At 41.0% G+C, this 18,315-nt stretch overlaps 1 protein-coding gene across 5 annotated transcripts in view; it reads right to left on the reverse strand.

Moving 5' to 3' along the window:
* atl2 (atlastin GTPase 2) overlaps positions 1 to 18,315 on the reverse strand; it is a 142,906-nt gene that overhangs the window by 38,475 nt on the left and 86,116 nt on the right. For all 5 annotated transcript variants that reach the window (XM_063056345.1, XM_063056347.1, XM_063056344.1 and 2 more), the window contains 3 exons: positions 11,685 to 11,741; positions 10,780 to 10,872; positions 9,935 to 10,073 (listed from right to left, as the gene is read on the reverse strand). In XM_063056345.1, coding sequence (XP_062912415.1) covers positions 9,935 to 10,073; positions 10,780 to 10,872; positions 11,685 to 11,741 — 289 coding nt within the window. The remainder of the gene's footprint in view (positions 1 to 9,934; positions 10,074 to 10,779; positions 10,873 to 11,684; positions 11,742 to 18,315) is intronic.

Below are 18,315 nucleotides of genomic sequence, written 5' to 3' on the forward strand. Positions count from 1 at the left end.
TCTCCAGGGCGCAGGCCTGGGCAAGGTTTATGGAAGACCAGCAGTTGCCCATGCTGCAAGTCTCCCCTCTCCACGACACCAAAGTTGTCCAAGGGAAGGGCATTAGGACCCATACAGCTTGGCACCAGTGTCGCCGCAGAGCAATGTGTGATTAAGTGCCTTGCTCAAGGACACAACACATTGCCTCGGCTGGGGCTCGAACTCATGACCTTCAGGTAGCTAGTCCAATGCCTTAACCACTTGGCCACGTGCCCACACAATAAAATAAAATAAATAACAAAACAAACAGCTAAAATAATTATACCTACTCAACTTTCACTTGCATGATGGTGCAATACTTTTTCTAATATCCTATGATCAACCAACTTATTCCAGTTGCTTTCTGAAATTCAAAAACTGGAATAGGTGGTCAAAGGGGGTTAAACCTACTTGATCAAAATAACAGATACAGCACATTAAACAAGTCAAAATTACTAGTAATAATTTTACATTTTGCTCAGGTGGAACACACAGCAGTACCTTCATGTAGAACATTAGCTCTGGTGTTTTCTCTATCACAATTTCCAGAAGTATTTTATTGCAACTATATTGGAACTAGTTTTTTTTTAAATAAATACTATTTACAACCACTTGGGATAGTAGACTTGTGGACACATAGCTTACTCCTTTTCCTCAAACAATGGGTGAAGAGGGCTAGCAAATTAAAGCATTAGACAACAATTCATAAAATTATAAAATGGAGCTGAATTAAATTAATATTTTGATTTTTATTTTAAGTTTTGGATGAAAAGGGTTTAGGTAGTCACCATTAAACAAATCTTAAAGATTTTTCTTAAAACAGTTGGCCTAATCCCACAAGCAAATAACTGCAGTAATGATATTTAAATCTTTCTAGAAATTCACTGTTATCTGGATCTGAATAAGAGATAGGGATGATGCAGTTTGCATGATAACACCATCAGCACATACAGCTAGTAATTGTTTTGCCTAAGGAGCAATATGGCTGTGAAAGTTACATGGAACATAATAACAGCTTAATTTATTTGGAAGATCTTTGCCCCTCAGATAATTGCCACCAATTAAAACAAACCCTTTGATTATTACAAATTCCAAATATAAAAAAGGCTCTAAAGCTCCAAGTTATATCCAGAAACCAGATGAATCCAATAGAAAATTTCATTATGAAACAAAACAAATATTTTCTCCATAGCTAAATACAAGAACATGCACTACAGCAAGTTGAGGCGTGAACCCCCTTTTTACCAGGCATCTCTAGAGATGCAGCTTGTTAGCCCTTTGCTAACAGTCACTGGATTCAGCAGTGAGAAAACCACCCTTTCCAAACACCGTACGTCTAAGTATGACTTGGGTCCCACAAAACTCGGGTTGGGAAGTCTCAACTACCCGAACTTCAATCTGTATGAATACTGTGTAAATACTAAACCCATGCAATTAGCCATCAGCAAAAAAAAAACAGATCGTACACTACATATAATTATAAAATATATTTACAAATGTCAGCTTTATTGAACAGTTGGTAAGAAAAAAAATTAAAAGGGCCCATTATATTTACCCAGTCCAAATATGCACACAAGTTGGAGTTCATCTAGAAGTTGTCTAACTCACCCGCTGGACCCATGGTCTGCATGAAAGCACACACCACCTTCTGAATGTTCAAAAGGGGAGCTCATTTGTTTAAAATCCACCTTGAACAAACGAACTCCCCCAAAGGAGTATTGGTCCTTCCTCCTTGAAGCCATTCATCCGCATAAAGCATCTTACGCAACAGGGATGGCATCCTCAGCCATCTTCCCGCCTGTCTTCTCCCAGCTCCCGTCAAAAAGACCTTGACCCACACCAGTGTCCCTCAAAATCTCTTCTGCCCAGCGTTCTCTAGAACCTTTGTCCAATTCCACCATCCTGACTGGCTGACACAACATTCCTAAGTTGAACAACATGGCGTCTTATCTTTAGCTCAGACCCTAACAAGCTAAAAGCAGAACAGACTGCTCTTAGAGCTACCAAAATGAAAGACCTGCAACGTAGCAGTAAAAACCTTAACCAGAGTGCTACATTCTCCCCCCACCAAAAAAAAAATAGTCATGTCCACATGACTTTGAAATAACAGCTTTCGAGGGAATTTTGTGAAGTCAGGACCTCCAATCCACTTGTAAATAGTGAGACACATTTCACTAGGGGGATAGGCACAACATTGTTTTCCCAGTGCGTCATAGGCCAGCCGATTTGGGGGTTTCCTGACTCTGAGACCTCCTTACCCCATCTGTGACTCCTCCAACTTCAACCACCCCTTGCAACCCTTCCTGTCTTCTAGAGGGTGCCTCCCCTTATCTATTACTCATGTCTTCTGGCAGCTCAGGCCCCCCTGCTCTATGACTGAACTTAGCTTCTTTCAGTTTAAGCAGGTGCTGCCAAACATCTTCAACCTTGTTGGTGCTAACTAGCGAGACCTCTCTTGGAAAGGGTGTCCTCAGTTGCTCTAAAAGTGCAGCAAGTACTCTTGGAGTAATCAACAGACTTGTCAGTAGAAAAGTCTTCTTCGCATCCCAACATCTTTTCAGTTAATCCCCTTTTCCATTTCTTGAGTATTCCAGCAAATTTAGGGGTTCCTGTTACTCTAGCTACTCCTCCTGAACATAACATGACAGGTTTAAAACTGGGTGTACCACAGTTCTTAATTTCTGCTCATCATCCTGCTTCAGAGAAACTTGCACCTTCTCAAAAGCAACTCTGAACACGGGGTGAATGGACAAAGTTTTCAATAAGTTCTGTTTCTCTCCTTGCATGCTCTAACAAGCCCTCTCACAACAGAAGTATTTGTTCTCACAAGAATGGAAGCTCCACCCTTTTCAACCAGATCTGGGCAGACCATCACAGGTGTGTCATAATCTCAGTTACTCCAACATCTGCTTCCGAAAACTCCAGTTTCAACAAGTAACTATTGTACGAGTACTCGTCAGTATTAACTCCAGACACTCAAGGACAGTGAGTGGTGTTAATGGTAAATGCAAATACCAGTTATAAAAGGATCTATAAAGCAAAGCAACTTGAGAACCTGTGTTAAGTATAGCACTGGCATAAACACCTTCAATCTGTATAGATTAGGGGTCGCCAACCCGTCGATCGCGATCGACTGGTCGATCTTTCAGACTTTCCAGTAGATCCCGAAGAATCAAAAATAAATACACAAATACTGTTGTAATGTAAGTATTATAAAAGTAAGTAATACTAATTAGGATAACGGTAATATAGCAATATTTTCGCTAAAAAGCTAAAGAGAGATTGTTTCCGGGTTGTGGGGGTTTAGTTCCGTTCTTTCTGCCCAGTGCGCATGTGTGCAGTTTTCCCGCCATGCACCACATTTTCAGCGTAGCCTGTGCTGCATCAAAGTGACCAATCAGATTAGGGATAAGAGTACAGACTGTCGCAAACATCAATATACGGCAGTGTCCTCAACCTCCGGGCCGCGAAGCAGGCAGTGGTGCAGCGGTAGTTTAAGAAAAAAAGCTGAAATAAACAAGCTAATTAATTAGGTGCTGCCCGGCACGTAAATGTCGGCTCAGATCAGAGGCGACGCAATCGGCAATCACTCGTGATATCCTGATAGCATGGCGGAGGCTCCACGAAAGAAGGCGAAAACATTCAAATTCCATCCAGAATGGGAAGAGAAATTTCTGTTTACCATGGTGAAAGACAAGTGTGTATGTATGTTGTGCCATCAAACACAAGCACTCACTAAAAGAGGGAATCTGGAGCGGCACCACAACACCAACCACCAGGAATTTAAAGACACCTACTCCCCAAAGAGCGCAATTCGTGTCTGGAAAGTTGAGCTGAAATCGGGGTTGAAGGCCCAGCAATCATTTTTCACAAAACATGCTGCTCAAAATAAGGCTGCTATTGAAGCATCATTTTGTGTAAGTCATCTTTTGGCTGAACACAAGAAGCCTTTTACAGATGGCAATTTATTCAAGGAAGCAATGGTCATTACCACAGAGACTGTTTTTAATGACTTTAAAAACAAAAACAGCATCACAACTGCAATACATAATATACTGCTTGGCCCTGCAACAGTGACAAGGAGGGTAGAGTCACCGTCAGAGGACGTGAATATTTTTCACTACAGTTCGATGAATCCCTGGATGTGATGCAAACAGCTCAGCTTGTTGTATTTGTCAGAATGGCTTTCAAGGATTTTACAACAAAGGATTTTTCCTTTTGCAATTAAAGGAAAGAACAAGAGGTGAGGATGTTTACAATGAATTTAAATAAATGTCCGTGAAAATGACATCCCCATTCATAAACTGGTGGCAATTACTACTGATGGGGCCCCAGAAATGCACAGTGTGCGCGTTGGTTTTATAGCACTAAAAGTGCCTACTTCGGGTCAACATCTATGTGAAATTGTATTTTCACAGATGAAAATTATTAAATCTAAGTACAGGAGCTGACTTACTGACAGACACCTCTCTAGGGTTGCCAACTTTCTCACTCCCAAATAACAGACAAAAGTAGCAGTCAAATCCCAGGACATTTGTGTTTACCCCGAGAAAGACTACCATGACCATGAAGCCTTGGGCGGGCACCTGTGTGCGCATGCGTGATGTGCCGATTTCTTCTCTTTACCCCACTAATCGGTTTTGGCTTAATATTCATTATTTCTACTTTATATAGGCTGTGTATTTATCATATCGTTCCTGCTTTTACTATATATTAGTTTTATTTTAGATTTTATGTGTTATTTGGTATGATTTGGTAGGTTTTTTTTGGGTCTGGGAACGCTCAAAATTTTTTCCATATAAATTAATGGTAATTGTTTCTTCGGCGTAAAGCATTTCGGCACCAAAGGTTTCATAGGAACGCTCTACCTTGGCGGGGAAAATACGGGACAGCTGGCAACCCTATGTCTCACAGACTGTCTCAGACTGGCTGTCTGTAGTCATGAGCCAAATTTCAGGGAACTATCAGAAAGTATTCAGCCCCAGTCATCACACTGAGTGCAACAGTCAATTTTTATTCATTTATTTTTCGTGTTGAAATAAAATTAAATAATGAAACTTAGAATTAAAGGTGTGAGGTATTGTAATATTCTTAAAGAAAGACAGCTATGGCCTGTTTGATATGCTAGTTAGTGTTTTCTTGTTTGAATTAATTTGAAAGTTTGACAAAAGTATTTTGTGTAATTCAAATACAATTCACCCAAATAAAAGGCCTCAAATTGGAAGTACAATCTGAACTGTTTTTTCTCTAAGCGATTTAGCAGGTAGATCTTGCCTTTCACTGAGGTTGAGGTTGGGGATCTTGGGCTTAAAAAGGTTGGTGACCACTAATATAGATGAAGTTTGGTCCCACTACGCCTTCAAGAACAGTGCTTTGTACTTTAGTATTTCCCTTGATACACTGACAGGAATGTATCCTCTCCCAAATGTCAACCCATTCCTTTACTGGGTCCTTCCATAGTTTTACCTCTTTTTCTATATTTGATCAACCGCTGATTTACCTTCCCAATACTTTCCTGTCCTTCACACCTCCACTTGAAATGTCCATCTTCTCCAGAGTTATAACAGAAAATACCGTTCACTTCCCTGGTCAAGGGACCCCGCTCAGCAGCAGCCTCGGCTTGGTACATCCCACCAGTGGGTCCGGCTTCTCATCAGCCTTCAGATCTTTCATGACATCCTGCAAAACCCCCACTTGTTGGCAAAAGGGGTTGCTTTAGCAACAAAGGCTACTGCCAAAGACTTTGCCCTGCTGACAGAGGCCTCCCGCTCCTCCTTTGCATTTTCCTCCTACCTTCTGAGTAACTCAGTTAAAAAAAAAATGGAGGGGGCTCATCTTGCAGGTCATTCAAAAATGTAGAGCAATCATGTCATGTGACAGCACACCCTTCACAACTTGCTCCATCCTCCAGTAATTTTTCTCAGACGGCTGAGCTTTGTGGAATGAGCAGTGCAGCAGCTTCTCCAACATGAAAATGCAGGCAGTCAACTTCTCTCCTTCCTCCTGAAATGTATGCCTAAACTTCATCCTAAGGTCAGCTGCACTTCTAGCAGTGCCAAAAGCACCTTCCAAGCCTTGCAGTAAATTAGCTGACATAGCTAATGGATTTTTTTGCCTCGAGGAACCTCACTATATCAGCCCCTGGACCCTTTAAGCTCTCTACCAGTCTCAGTTTCTTCACTTATCTGAGCACTACCATTTATCCAGTAACTGAGATGTCTGCTCAGCTCAAGCCTGATATCCTCCTTCCCCATTGGGTGTGTGCTTGACCCCAGAAACACTCCCAGCCTACAATAACTTTGGCTCTCTGGAGATTTACTTCTGCATTTATCAACTAGGGATGTAATAGCCAAAATGAGCTGAGAATTTAAATCAATCACTGAAGGACTCATTAAACCACTGACATCAGACAATTCCTTCCCCTCACTCCACAGAAACTAGAGCAATGCTTTTAAAATCTCCAACCACACTACTTCCAAACTAGCCCTCACCTACACTTCCTTCTTCTCTAAAAGTATGGATGGCCCATGGCCCCGCCTCTCCAGGTGCTCCAACTGTATGAGGCAGATCCACTCCTGTCACATCATTGCTGATCTGAACTAAAACGACAAGTTTGCCCGCCATTTGGTCAAACTGCCAAATTTGATTGTAACTTTCTCTAATACTGGAACCAAACTTAAAACTCTTATCAGCAAGTCATCCAACTGTGGATATCCACCCTGCTCGGAACACAAGCCTCAGTTATGAGTAATCTCTGAAATCCCTGCGGCATCCATATTCACACATCTTAACTAGTTTCCTGGACGATAGTTTAACACAGGCCACTTAATTCTTAGAGCAATTACAGTATTCAGCAAATCAAAACACAGACGATACCCCACATATAATGAAACCCCTTGCTACCAAGCATCTCCAGAGATGGGGCTTGTTAGCCCTTTGCTAACAGCCACTGCACTTAGCAGTGAGAACACCTCCCTTCTCAAACTCCATGCGTCTGGGGTCGGTGTGACTTGGGTCCCACCAAAATCAGGAAGCTGGGATGTCTCGACTACCTGAACCCCAATCTGTGCGAATATTGTGTAAATACTGCCCCCATGCAATTACCTGTCAGCAAGAAGTAACAGATCGAACACTTCATACAATTAAAGGGCCCATTACAGGTAACGCATTCCAAATGTGCACACAAGTTGGAGCTCATCTCGAAGTTACCTTTCTTTAATTCACGTGCTTTATCTTTAATTCAGTTCCCGCCAAAAAGATCTCAACCCACACCAGTGTCCATCACAAAAACCTTTCTGCCCAGTGTTCTCTAGAACTTTCTCCCAATTCCACTATCCTGATTGGCTGCCATCATTCCCAAGTTGAACATAACCCCTTACCAACATAGCTTAAAATGAAACATGCTAAAAGCAGAACAAACTGCTCTTACAGAACTGTTAAAATGAAATACCTATAGCATAGAAGTAAAAATCTTAACCAGGGCGTTACAAGTGCAATAATGAAGCACACTTAGCCCATGAAGAGCGATTATAAATTAGGACAGTTCAACAAAGATTCAAATAGCATTCCAAATATAGTTGCAAAATTGGATTTGGAGGAATTCAGGAAAGTGAAACCAAGACAGTCATACTGAGTAAATTAGAGTCACTGTGTGACATCTCTATATTTTGATAGATTGCATCCTAGGATCTCAAAACAAAATTCCCCAAGATTTGTGGAAGGTTCCACTAGACTGGAAAACAGTTAATGTCATTCCTTATTCAAACAAAGATAAAGTAGGAAACTGCACGTTAGTTAACTTGACATTTTTTGTAGGAAACATGCTAGTGATTATTATTAAAGGCATTATTAACAAGACTAAGGAAATTTCAAATTAAAGTCAACAACTTTTTGAAAGGGAAATCGCTTTTGACCGATTTATTAGAACTCTTCGAAGCAATAAAGAGTAATCAATATGAAGGAATGCAGAAGGCATTTGATGAGGTGCCAGCTGAATCATAGGGTTATTACACAAAAGGCACATGTAGGTAATATACTAGCATGGAAAGAAGAGTAGCCGACTAACAAATTAGCCTTTTTCAAATTGGGAGGTCAAAGTCATACAGCATTGACATTGGCCCTTCAAACCTACCATATCAAAGCACCAACTTTCATTAATCCCATTTTATTTTCCCCAGATTTCCATCAAGTTCTCTCAGATTTTACCACTGATCTAGACACTAGAGACAATTTAGTGGTTAACTGGCCTACTGACACAGATCTTTGAAACCTGGAAGAAAGCCCACACATTCACAGGGAGAGCATGAAAACTCCATACAGATATTACTGAAGGACAGGACTGAACCTGGTCACTGGAGGTACAAAACTATCAACTTACTGCCTCTAACATGGAATGCCACCACATTCATGCAGGGAGTTCTATTATAAATGATGGGTAGATGAAGAAAGTGAAAAAATTGCCACTAAATTTGCCGATGACACGAGATTGAATGCAAGTGTTGAAGAGCACAAACAGATTACAAAAGGGTTAATAGATAGGTCCAGTGAGAGGATAAAGGCCTAGAAAATGGAGTAATACAGGGGAATGAGAAGTTTTCCCATTTTGTCAACAAGGTAGAAACATGCTTGAGTGTCTCTGTGCATCATTTACACAGAAAAGCAATTTTATTTTATTTATTGCCAAGGAAATAGAATAAAAATAGGGAGTTATATAGACATTGGTGCGACCACATCAGGAGTATCAGTCTTCTTATTTAAGAATGGATGTTAAATGCATTGGAACTTGTTCAGAGTTTTATTAATCAATATCTGAAGTTTGAAAGAATGTGAGGAAGCTTGGCTGAAACACACAGGTATTGGAGGGTTTTGACAGGGCAGATGTGGTGAGAATATCTCTTGTGGGAGAATTCAGAAGTAGAATTACTGTTTAAAAATAAAGGGTTACCTATTTAAGACAAAGGAGGCAGGGTTATTACAGGTAGGCCATTATAACATTGGAGAGTATACAGAAAATTGGCTAGAATCTTATTAACCGGCAGAGCATCTTTTGAGGGAAAATGCATATTATTCCCAATTCACATTTGAATAGTCAAGAAAAACTATTTATGAAGTTACTGCTCTTTCCACAAAAAGAAAATTTATAGAATCAAAGCTAAGAATGATGGATGTGGACAATTCCCTAGGAATACTTCGTAAATGATTAGGAGCGTGAAAGCTGAATGCCAAGTAAAGCAACCATTAGAAAGCAAGACTGAAGTTGCTTAATAATTAACGTTTACCAACCTAGTTAGAACTTCTCCATTTCAGATTATCACGTGGATTTATAGAAATCTAAGAAATTCTCACTCAAACAACAGGAATTCTGCAGATGCTGGAAATTCAAGCTCAGTCAGTTGTTTTAGATACTATTTCCAATTGGATCATATTTTCAAGTGCAGTGTCCTGAAGTAAGAAATTCAACTTGAATAGATCTGTAGGCAACACTTAACTCATGAATATACAGACTGGCATCAACACAGGGGCAAAGTACAGAAATAGGACCAATGATTGCAGTTAATGGAATTTGTCAAAATTTATACCAATGGTGAATTATTTAGAAGGAAAATGAGCAATGCAAAAGATTGGAATAGTGACTAACTACAGAACCTAGAACACATTAAAATAGTCTATTATACCTTTTGAGTGGAATATTAAAAAGTGATAGCAGTTTTCCTAGGTGAACTTAAAAAAACTTAAATATATTGAACTTTTGATTCTCATTCTTTTCATGCATATACAAAAAAGAATCCAACAGGTGTCAAGTATTTGACCAAATCGGGATATGGTAATCATGTCAACTGGTCTGAAAATACTTCATCCAGCAAAAATATCTGCATGCAACCTATACACACAGGTTCCATCGAGGGGCTTTGAATACCTTTTAATCTCCCATCAAAACCAGGATTTGTAGCTACTTTCAGACCGGGATGAGGCATTAGGAAGCAGGTGATTTTGGCAAAACAGGAATGGATATGTTTTCTAACATTCTGCAACTCTTCATGTTGATTTTGTTTTATCTAAAGGGGAAAACAAAATAGCTATGGTTAACTAAATGCAATATTCCCAACTTCATCTTTCTCCAGTTATTGCAAAAACAAAAATGTATCAACAGGAAAGTCAACCATCGACGCAATGACTTTACACTGCAGCAAACCCCTAGATTCTCAAAAATAGCAAAACAGTAGTGAAAAATGCAGTGCACAGTCGGACAGCACATTGTACTCTGACTTTGGACTTCAATTCCATTAATTTCACATGGAACCAAAACTGAGGGTGTACCCTAGACCCTGATAAATATATAGAAATATAGTATGAATTTTATTTATTTATTGAGATACAGCATGGAATAGGCCCTTCAAGCTGGACTGCCCAACAAACTCCAATTTATTCCTAGCCTAATCACAGGACAATTTACAATAACCAATTAACCTACCATCCAATATGTGTCTTTGGAGCGTGGGAAGAAACTAGAGCATCCCGAAGAAATCCACAGTCACAGAGAGAACTTAATCTTAAAGACAGTGACTGGAACTGAACCCGTTGCTGGTACTGTAAAGCATTGTGCTAACCACTACTTTACCATGCAGTAACAACTTAAATTGCTGGATTCCTCTTTAACTGTTGAGAAAGCTAAGAGCGAGCCAAAATGCATAGTAGCATGATATTTACTTATAGAAACATTCAAAAGTGACACCAAACTGTAGATTACATTTAAAATCCTACCTTCAATCGTTTTTCCAAGAATCTCTTGCCTCCTTCTAGCCCATATGGATGCTCATAGGGATAACTCCAGTCTCTTATTAAAAACATTAATGTCTACATAAAAGAATACAAAAGCAATTTCATTTCCACCTGATTTAAGTATAAAAGGAATTTACATTGGCAGAACCTGAGAGCAGAACTTCACTCTTTCTGTAACAGCACTTGACTACTAGTGTAGTAAGGGGCATCATGTTGCATTGTGCGAGAGTCAACCTTGTGGCAAAAGACTTAATTGGGCAACACTGGAAGAAAAGTGTTCAAGGGCAGGTGGCAGGTCAACAGTAAACCTGCTCCAATTACTTTTAGGTGTAGTCTTTGTTACCATATAAAAAGTGCAGCATGGTCCCTCAAATAGGGAAAAAATATTCACTAGATGAAGTTACTGCTGTTGGTCAATGGATACATGTCGACAAAGTAACAAAACTACCTTCCTCCTCGCAAGTGCCCAGGAACAGACAACTTGCTTTTACTGCCTCACCCAAAAGTCAAACCTTTGACAGTAAACTATTTCTTAAGGACAGCAAATTTGTAAAGGCCTGGATAACAACCTCAATACAGGTGTTGAACCAAGCCCAGATTACAGAAGAATAACATTAGTCAATAAACATTAAGACTAGTTGATTATAACAAAATGTAAGCATTCACTCTGCCAGTTTTACTATTTTGTACTTAGTAATCCAGAAATGTACCTACAAGTAAACCCCATTTAATATTTCAGAAAAACACTCAGTTCTCACCACTGCAGATGCTTGGGTACCCAAACTGAAATCTTTGATTTTGGACAATAAGTGGATGAAGGTAGGTTAGAACTGCAGTGATAAGAGTTTGATTTCAGTGCAATTATATTTCATAAAAGCATACTAAACCTGAAAGGGTTTTTGGTATACTTCTTCCATAGCCAGTCGACCATATTCTGTGAAGAGCTAAAGGACAACAAATTGGCACAACCAGTGAGTACAAACGTTAAACTTATAGATTACAAATTGTAGTTTCAACAGACATTAACAAAACAACCAACCAACAAAATTTCAGAGGGCTCAAAAATATGTAGATTAAAAACTATTAGGAATCATGGGCACAGAAGGAATCCGTTAACCTATTAATACTGATTGAAATGGCTATCTGGAATAATCCTAGCTTTAGTGTATGTTTACAGTTCATGGTTGATGCTCACTAAATTCAATATGGGCTTTTACCTCCAGTACCCTTTCAATAAGTTTCTTCCCTCTATTTATCTTTTATCACCCCCGACTAGTCTTATTTCTCTGGACCCAGTAACCAGAGGGTAATAACAACCATTATAGAATAGAAGACTGGGTGTGGTAACCACAGAGATGGCTAATGTGGAAGAATTTCTGAGAATGCAAAAGGATGATTTAAGTCAAATGAAGGAGCAAATTGTTTTGGACAGTGATAACAATTCTGAATCAGGAATTGCTTTGAAGAAGCCAATAATCTAAAAATAAATAGCTGGAGTCAGTTCATACAAAATACTAACATGGAAAATATATTTGATTTGTAGACATTCCCAATCAAGAGACTAAAGCCTAGTTAGTTCTGTAAACATTTTCCACAGTAGAAGAGAATCAAAAGCTTAGGCTAGCATAGAGAAAAGCCCAAGTGATGAGACATGGTCACAAGACCAAACACACGAGGACAGACTCCTTAAATGTGCCACAGGTGCAATTAATCATATTCCCGTCTTGATTAGCTCAGTGCCAACTAGGATGCTACAGACTGGCAAGCTGATGGGTGAAGTGTGTTGGTGTGGCAACTAACAGCCTAACCGCAATGGAACAATGGTGGCAGAAATGGGCAGGACCAGGACTGGCACATCATTGCCAACCTACTTGTCAAATGTTACATGATCAAAAATGTTAGAGGGATAGGAGGGAGATGGGCCCTTGAAACAGGACTTAATCTGTAAAGCTTTGGAAATGCACAAGAACCTATGATCTTTGCTTGTGTGTCAGCTCCAGGACTGGAAAACCAAATTTTGTTTGAGATTGATCACCTTTTGTCTTGATGGGTTGTATACTATACAAGATGCAGTGTATGGATAAAGAAAGTCTACCTGTGACAAGTGTCAGTGGTGCAAGTCTCTATACAAGTGGAAACTGGCACATCATTGCCAACCTGCCTGTCAAATGTTATAACATGATCAATAACTTTGCAAAGTTTATTAAATTTGCTGGGGAGACATGTGAAGAAGCTGACTAAATAACCAGTGAAGCACCTAGAAGAGAACACAACCACTTTGGAAATTAGGGCTCCAGAGGCACTTAGATAAATGGCCAGAATGGATGACTTGTGGTCAGAGTATATATAGGCCAGGTGTTTTTGGCAGTGTAGTACTGGGAAGATGCATGCATCAATGCAAAAAAGGCAAACAGTGAAAAGCATTGTAATAACAGTGTATGCATGAATGTGAGGACAAGGGTAAAGGAAATGAGTTGATACATGCATTGCAGAAAGCATTTACAGAAAGGAATTAATGGTATCATTAGTGCACTGAAAGTAGAGGAAATGATGAAGTGCAGGATGTGCACTTGAGTCAGCTTCAGAATCAGGACAAACATAACTGACTGAGCACAACATTCAGCCGATAACATTAAATGTCAATAGAAAAGCAAATTACAGAATCTCAATTTTCAGTCCTGGGAGGCATAACATGCATCTTTGGGAACTGAAACATGACAATGAAACTGGAAAATGTAATGATCTACCTACTAAAGCTAGTAGATAATGGAGGAATAGTGGACCTACATTATCTTTGGGACTGTAACCTTCTAAAAGGCACTGCATAGGCTGGAAGGTTTTTTTTTTGGGATGCATCTACACTAGACTTTTCTCCTGCACCACCAAACGTACCTTGTTCTATTAGACATTAGTAATGGGGTTTGAATATTAGTGACCCACTGGAATGTGCATAGACAGAATGCTTGAAGCTGAGAGCTAGAAGATCCAGCTCACACCAAAGAATGGAATATCCAAAAAAAAAATGACGAGTTGAAAACAGAACCTGAGCAAAGGAGACCAAAAGGGAAGTAATTTGAACAAATGAGTTCAAGATCTAATGAGGAGATCACAGCTGCCCCAAGAGAGAAGAGCAGTTCCAAATAAATCTATGCCCCATAATATTATAACATGCAAGTCTTATACCCGTAGGAAGATGGGACATTGCCTTTTATTTTTATGCTTGTACTTTATCCCATTGTAACTGTGTTGCCCTTAAGGCATTTATTTGACTTTGTTGGGTCTACATTTTAAATGATTTGTTTGTAACTATTTTCTAGTTAAAGGTTGATAATTAAGTTACAGTTTAACAAAGGTAAATCCATTGTCTACAGTATATCGCGGCATGTGATGACGTCACCTCCAGTTTCGCCACGGGTTATGTGTAACCGGTTCGGAGAAGGTGTGAAGGTGGGTGCCATGCGTGCGGCATGATCGTGAAGAACTCCATTTCTACCCACAAAGAAACATTATAGAAGCAACGCCTTAAGTTTATAAGAATGTATTTGAAGTAAAAATATTAACGCGGTTTCTGTTAAGGAAGCGGCGGTTCGAGTGGTGCGCATGCCGGCTTTTCAAATTCAAACACAGGGTTGGCTCAAGCCCGGCGGTGGTTTGACGCGACTCCCCCCTCCCCCCGCTCGCTACTCGGGGCAGCTGGAGACACTCGCTAAAAGAAGAGAGCGCGCGTGGTCTCCAGAATGAAACAGACACTGTATATGTTTGTATTTTTTTAATCAACAGTTTTCACCATACAACGTTAATGTGGAAGAGTGAACAGTAAGTGGTTAATCTTACTACGACTCTGTCTTCATTGACTCCAGTTTAACTTGGTGTTTAGTCAGAGTTTCAACACACTGCACGAGAACACTACAGTGAAAAGGCGGAATCATTAGATGTTTCGACAAGTGGTACGATGGCTTCGCAATCAAGCATCAAGTCGCTTGCATTAAGCGTCAAGAGCAGTAGGACATCGACAAGTGTGGCTGCCCTCGCAAGAGCTAAAGCAAAAGCCGCCAAGGTACAAGTGTCATACGCTAACCAAGAAGCAAAACTGAAAATGGAAAAAGCTGCCAGAGAAGCGGAAAACCAGTTGGAATAGGCAAGGATAGATACAGAGTTAGAAGTGCTGACGTTACAACGAGAAGCTGATGCGGCTGCAGTGGAAGCACAAGTGTTGGAAAACGCTGAAGAAATGCACGTTCTAGACGAAGCAGGAAAATCTATGTCAGTAAGGGCCAAATTGGAACGCACCAGCGAATATGTCCAATCTCAAATTGACCTGCAGATTCATTCTCCCTCTCCATACTTGCCTGTTAGCGTCCCATCTCATGTGAAATCACAGGGAAGCTTTGTTGCATTGCATCCACCTGGGGAAGACAACTCACAATTGCAACCTTGCCACAAACTCAAGTATGAAACGGTTGACTACGAATACTTCCTGACACCAAACTTACCAGGTCCGGCGAGATCTGAGACAAAGGCTGAAGTCAGAACATCAAACCCCATCATGAACGTACACGCTCAGTCATATGTTCCCCAACTTATTTCCCCAGCTAACACGCCACCTGCAGCAGAACCCTTGGCACACTATTTAGCGCGACGAGACCTCGTCAATTCAGGACTGTACCAGTTTGACGATAAACCTGAAAATTACCGTGCGTGGTACTCCTCATTCACCAGTGCCACCGACAGAGTCCAGCTCACAGCAATCCAAGAGTTGGACCTTATGACTAAATGGCTGGGAAAAGAATCAAGTGAACAGGTGAAACGCTCAGTGTACGTCAGCAATCCCAAGCTAGCCTTACACAAAGCATGGGAGAGACTGTGGGACTGCCATGCGGCCCCTGAAATTATTGAGAGGGCGCTATTTCAACGGCTGGACAATTTTCCTAGGGTGTCAGCCAAAGATCACACTAAATTATGAGAACTCGGAGACTTACTCATGGAGATTCAAGGTGCTAAAGAAGACGGCTATTTAACTGGCCTGTTGTATCTGGATACCACGCGGAGTTGGACCAATTGTGGACAAGCTGCCATTTGGGCTGCAGGAAAGGTGGGTGTCTATTGGCTCAGAGTATAAAGAAAACGGTGGTTGATTCCCTCCCTTTGAGTATTTTAGTAGATTTGTGTGCGAGGTGGTGAAGAGGCGAAACAATCCTAGCTTCATGAATCAAGGCAGCACCACAACTCACACCAACCCAGTCAAACCCATTTCGAACAATTTTGTCATCAATAAATCCGTCTCAGTGCATAAAACCAAAGTCTCCGCAATCAACGATGACCCTAGCAAGAATTGTCCATTGCACTACAAACCCCACCCCCTCAAAAAATGCAGAATGTTTCGAAACAAACCCTTTGATGAAAGAAAGGCCCTTCAAGGAAAAAAGAATATGTTTTAAGTGCTGTTCCTCTACCTCTCACCTTGCTAAAGAGTGTACGTTCCCCGTAAAGTGCTCGGAATGTAACAGTACTAATCACAATGGAGCCATGCATCCCAGCCCATCACCGCAAACTGCCAAGGCTCCTCCGCTCCCACAAGAGGATGGCAGGGAGGGAGAGCATTATTCTGAAACAACTATTGTCAGCTCAAGCTGCACAGAAGTTTGCAGTCCAGGTCAGTCAAGCCATTCGTGCTCAAAGATCTGCCTCACTAAGGGAGCCAAAGACAAGGCCTTCAAAGCCTATGTAATTCTGGACGACCAGAGCAACCACTCACTAGTGAGACCAGAGTTCTTCGAGTTGTTCAGTGTAAAGGGTAATCCATTCCAATAATACCTCAGAACTTGCTCTGGGATCGCAGAAACATATGGCAGGAAGGCAGGAGACTTCCAGCTTGAGTCACTGGATGGCAAAGTCGTCATCAGTCTCCCTCCACTATTAGAATGCAATGAGATCTTAAATAACCAATCTGAGATTCCGACGCCAGCGTAGTGCTACACCAGCCCCATCTCCACCACATTGCCAAGCACATCCCAGAACTGGATCCGGAAGCAGAAATACTCCTGCTACTTGGAAGAGACATTCTTAGGGTGCACAAAGTCAGGCAACAGGTCAATGGACCACACAACTCTCCCTTCGCCCAATGTCTGGATCTGGGCTGGGTGGTGATCGGAGAGGTGTGCTCTGGCAACGTACACAAACTGACAGTTAACACTTTCAAGACTAATGTGCTACAGAGAGGCCGCCATTCAATTTCTCAGCCGTCCACAAGTGTTGCCTGTATCAAGGAAGCACAACAAAAGCACAAGCATAGTAAAGTAACTGAGAAGACACTGGGACAGTCAGTCTTCGCTCAAACTAAGCACGATAATAAACTTGCTCCATCTGTGGAAAACGGCATCTCCTTAAAAATAATGAACACAGAGGTCTTTAGAGACAAAGCGAACAACTGGGTCACCCCACTACCGTTCAGAGTACCATGCCAGCGCTTGGCAAACAACAAAGCAGGCAGCCAACCGGTTCACATCCTTACAACAAACCCTGAAAAGGAAACCTGAGACCAGTTACAGCGGTTGTTCTACTTCTACCTAAAGACTGATCTAGGGACTAAAAGTTTTATACCATGTTTATAGTAACCTTACAAAGGTCAGGCGGGGAGTGTGTTGCCCTTAAGGCATTTATTTGACTTTGTTGGGTCTATGTTTTAAATGATTTGTTTGTAAAGTTAAAGTTAAAGGTTGATAATTAAGTTATAGTTTAACAAAGGTAAATCCATTGTATATGGTATATCGCTGCATGTGATGACGTCACCTGCGGTTTCTCCGCACCTTGTGTAACCGGTTTGGAGAAGTGAAGGTGGGTGCCATGCGTGCAGCATGATCGTGAAGAGCTCTGTTTCTACCCACAAAGAAACATTATAGAAGCAACACCGCAAGTTTATAAGAATGTATTTGAAGTAAAAATATCATCGCGGTTTCCGTTAAGGAAGCTGCGGTTCGGGTGGCACGCGTGCCGGCTTCTCAATTTCAAGCGCGGGGTTGGCTCGAGCCCAGTGGCGGTTTGACATGACCCCCCCCCCCCGCTCGCTACTCGGGGCGGCTGGAGACGATCGCTACGAGAGCGCGCATGGTCTCCAGAATGAAACAGACACTATATATATGTTTGTATTTTTTTATCAATAGTTTTCACCATACGACGTTAATGTGAAAGAGTGAACAGTAAATGGTTAACCTTACTACGATTCTGTCTTCATTGACTCCGGTTTAACTTGGTGTTTAGTCAGAGTTTCAACACACTGCACGAGAACACTACAGTAACATTCTTTGAACTACATCATTTGCACAAAAATTGCTCTATAAACAAGTTGCTATTATTATTATTTTGCCCAAGGTAACAGAATCCACCCCCCCGCCCACCCAAGAGGACAGAACCAAAGTAGTCACACCAGTCATCTCAGCCTCTAGCACTGATTAGATAATACACAGCACCTTTACCAGTTTAGATCATTTCATAGCCTTTGCCAGTAAAACATACTCCAAT

This window comes from Mobula hypostoma, chromosome 8 (assembly GCF_963921235.1).
Source record: "Mobula hypostoma chromosome 8, sMobHyp1.1, whole genome shotgun sequence".
Classification (NCBI taxonomy): Eukaryota; Metazoa; Chordata; class Chondrichthyes; order Myliobatiformes; family Myliobatidae; genus Mobula; species Mobula hypostoma.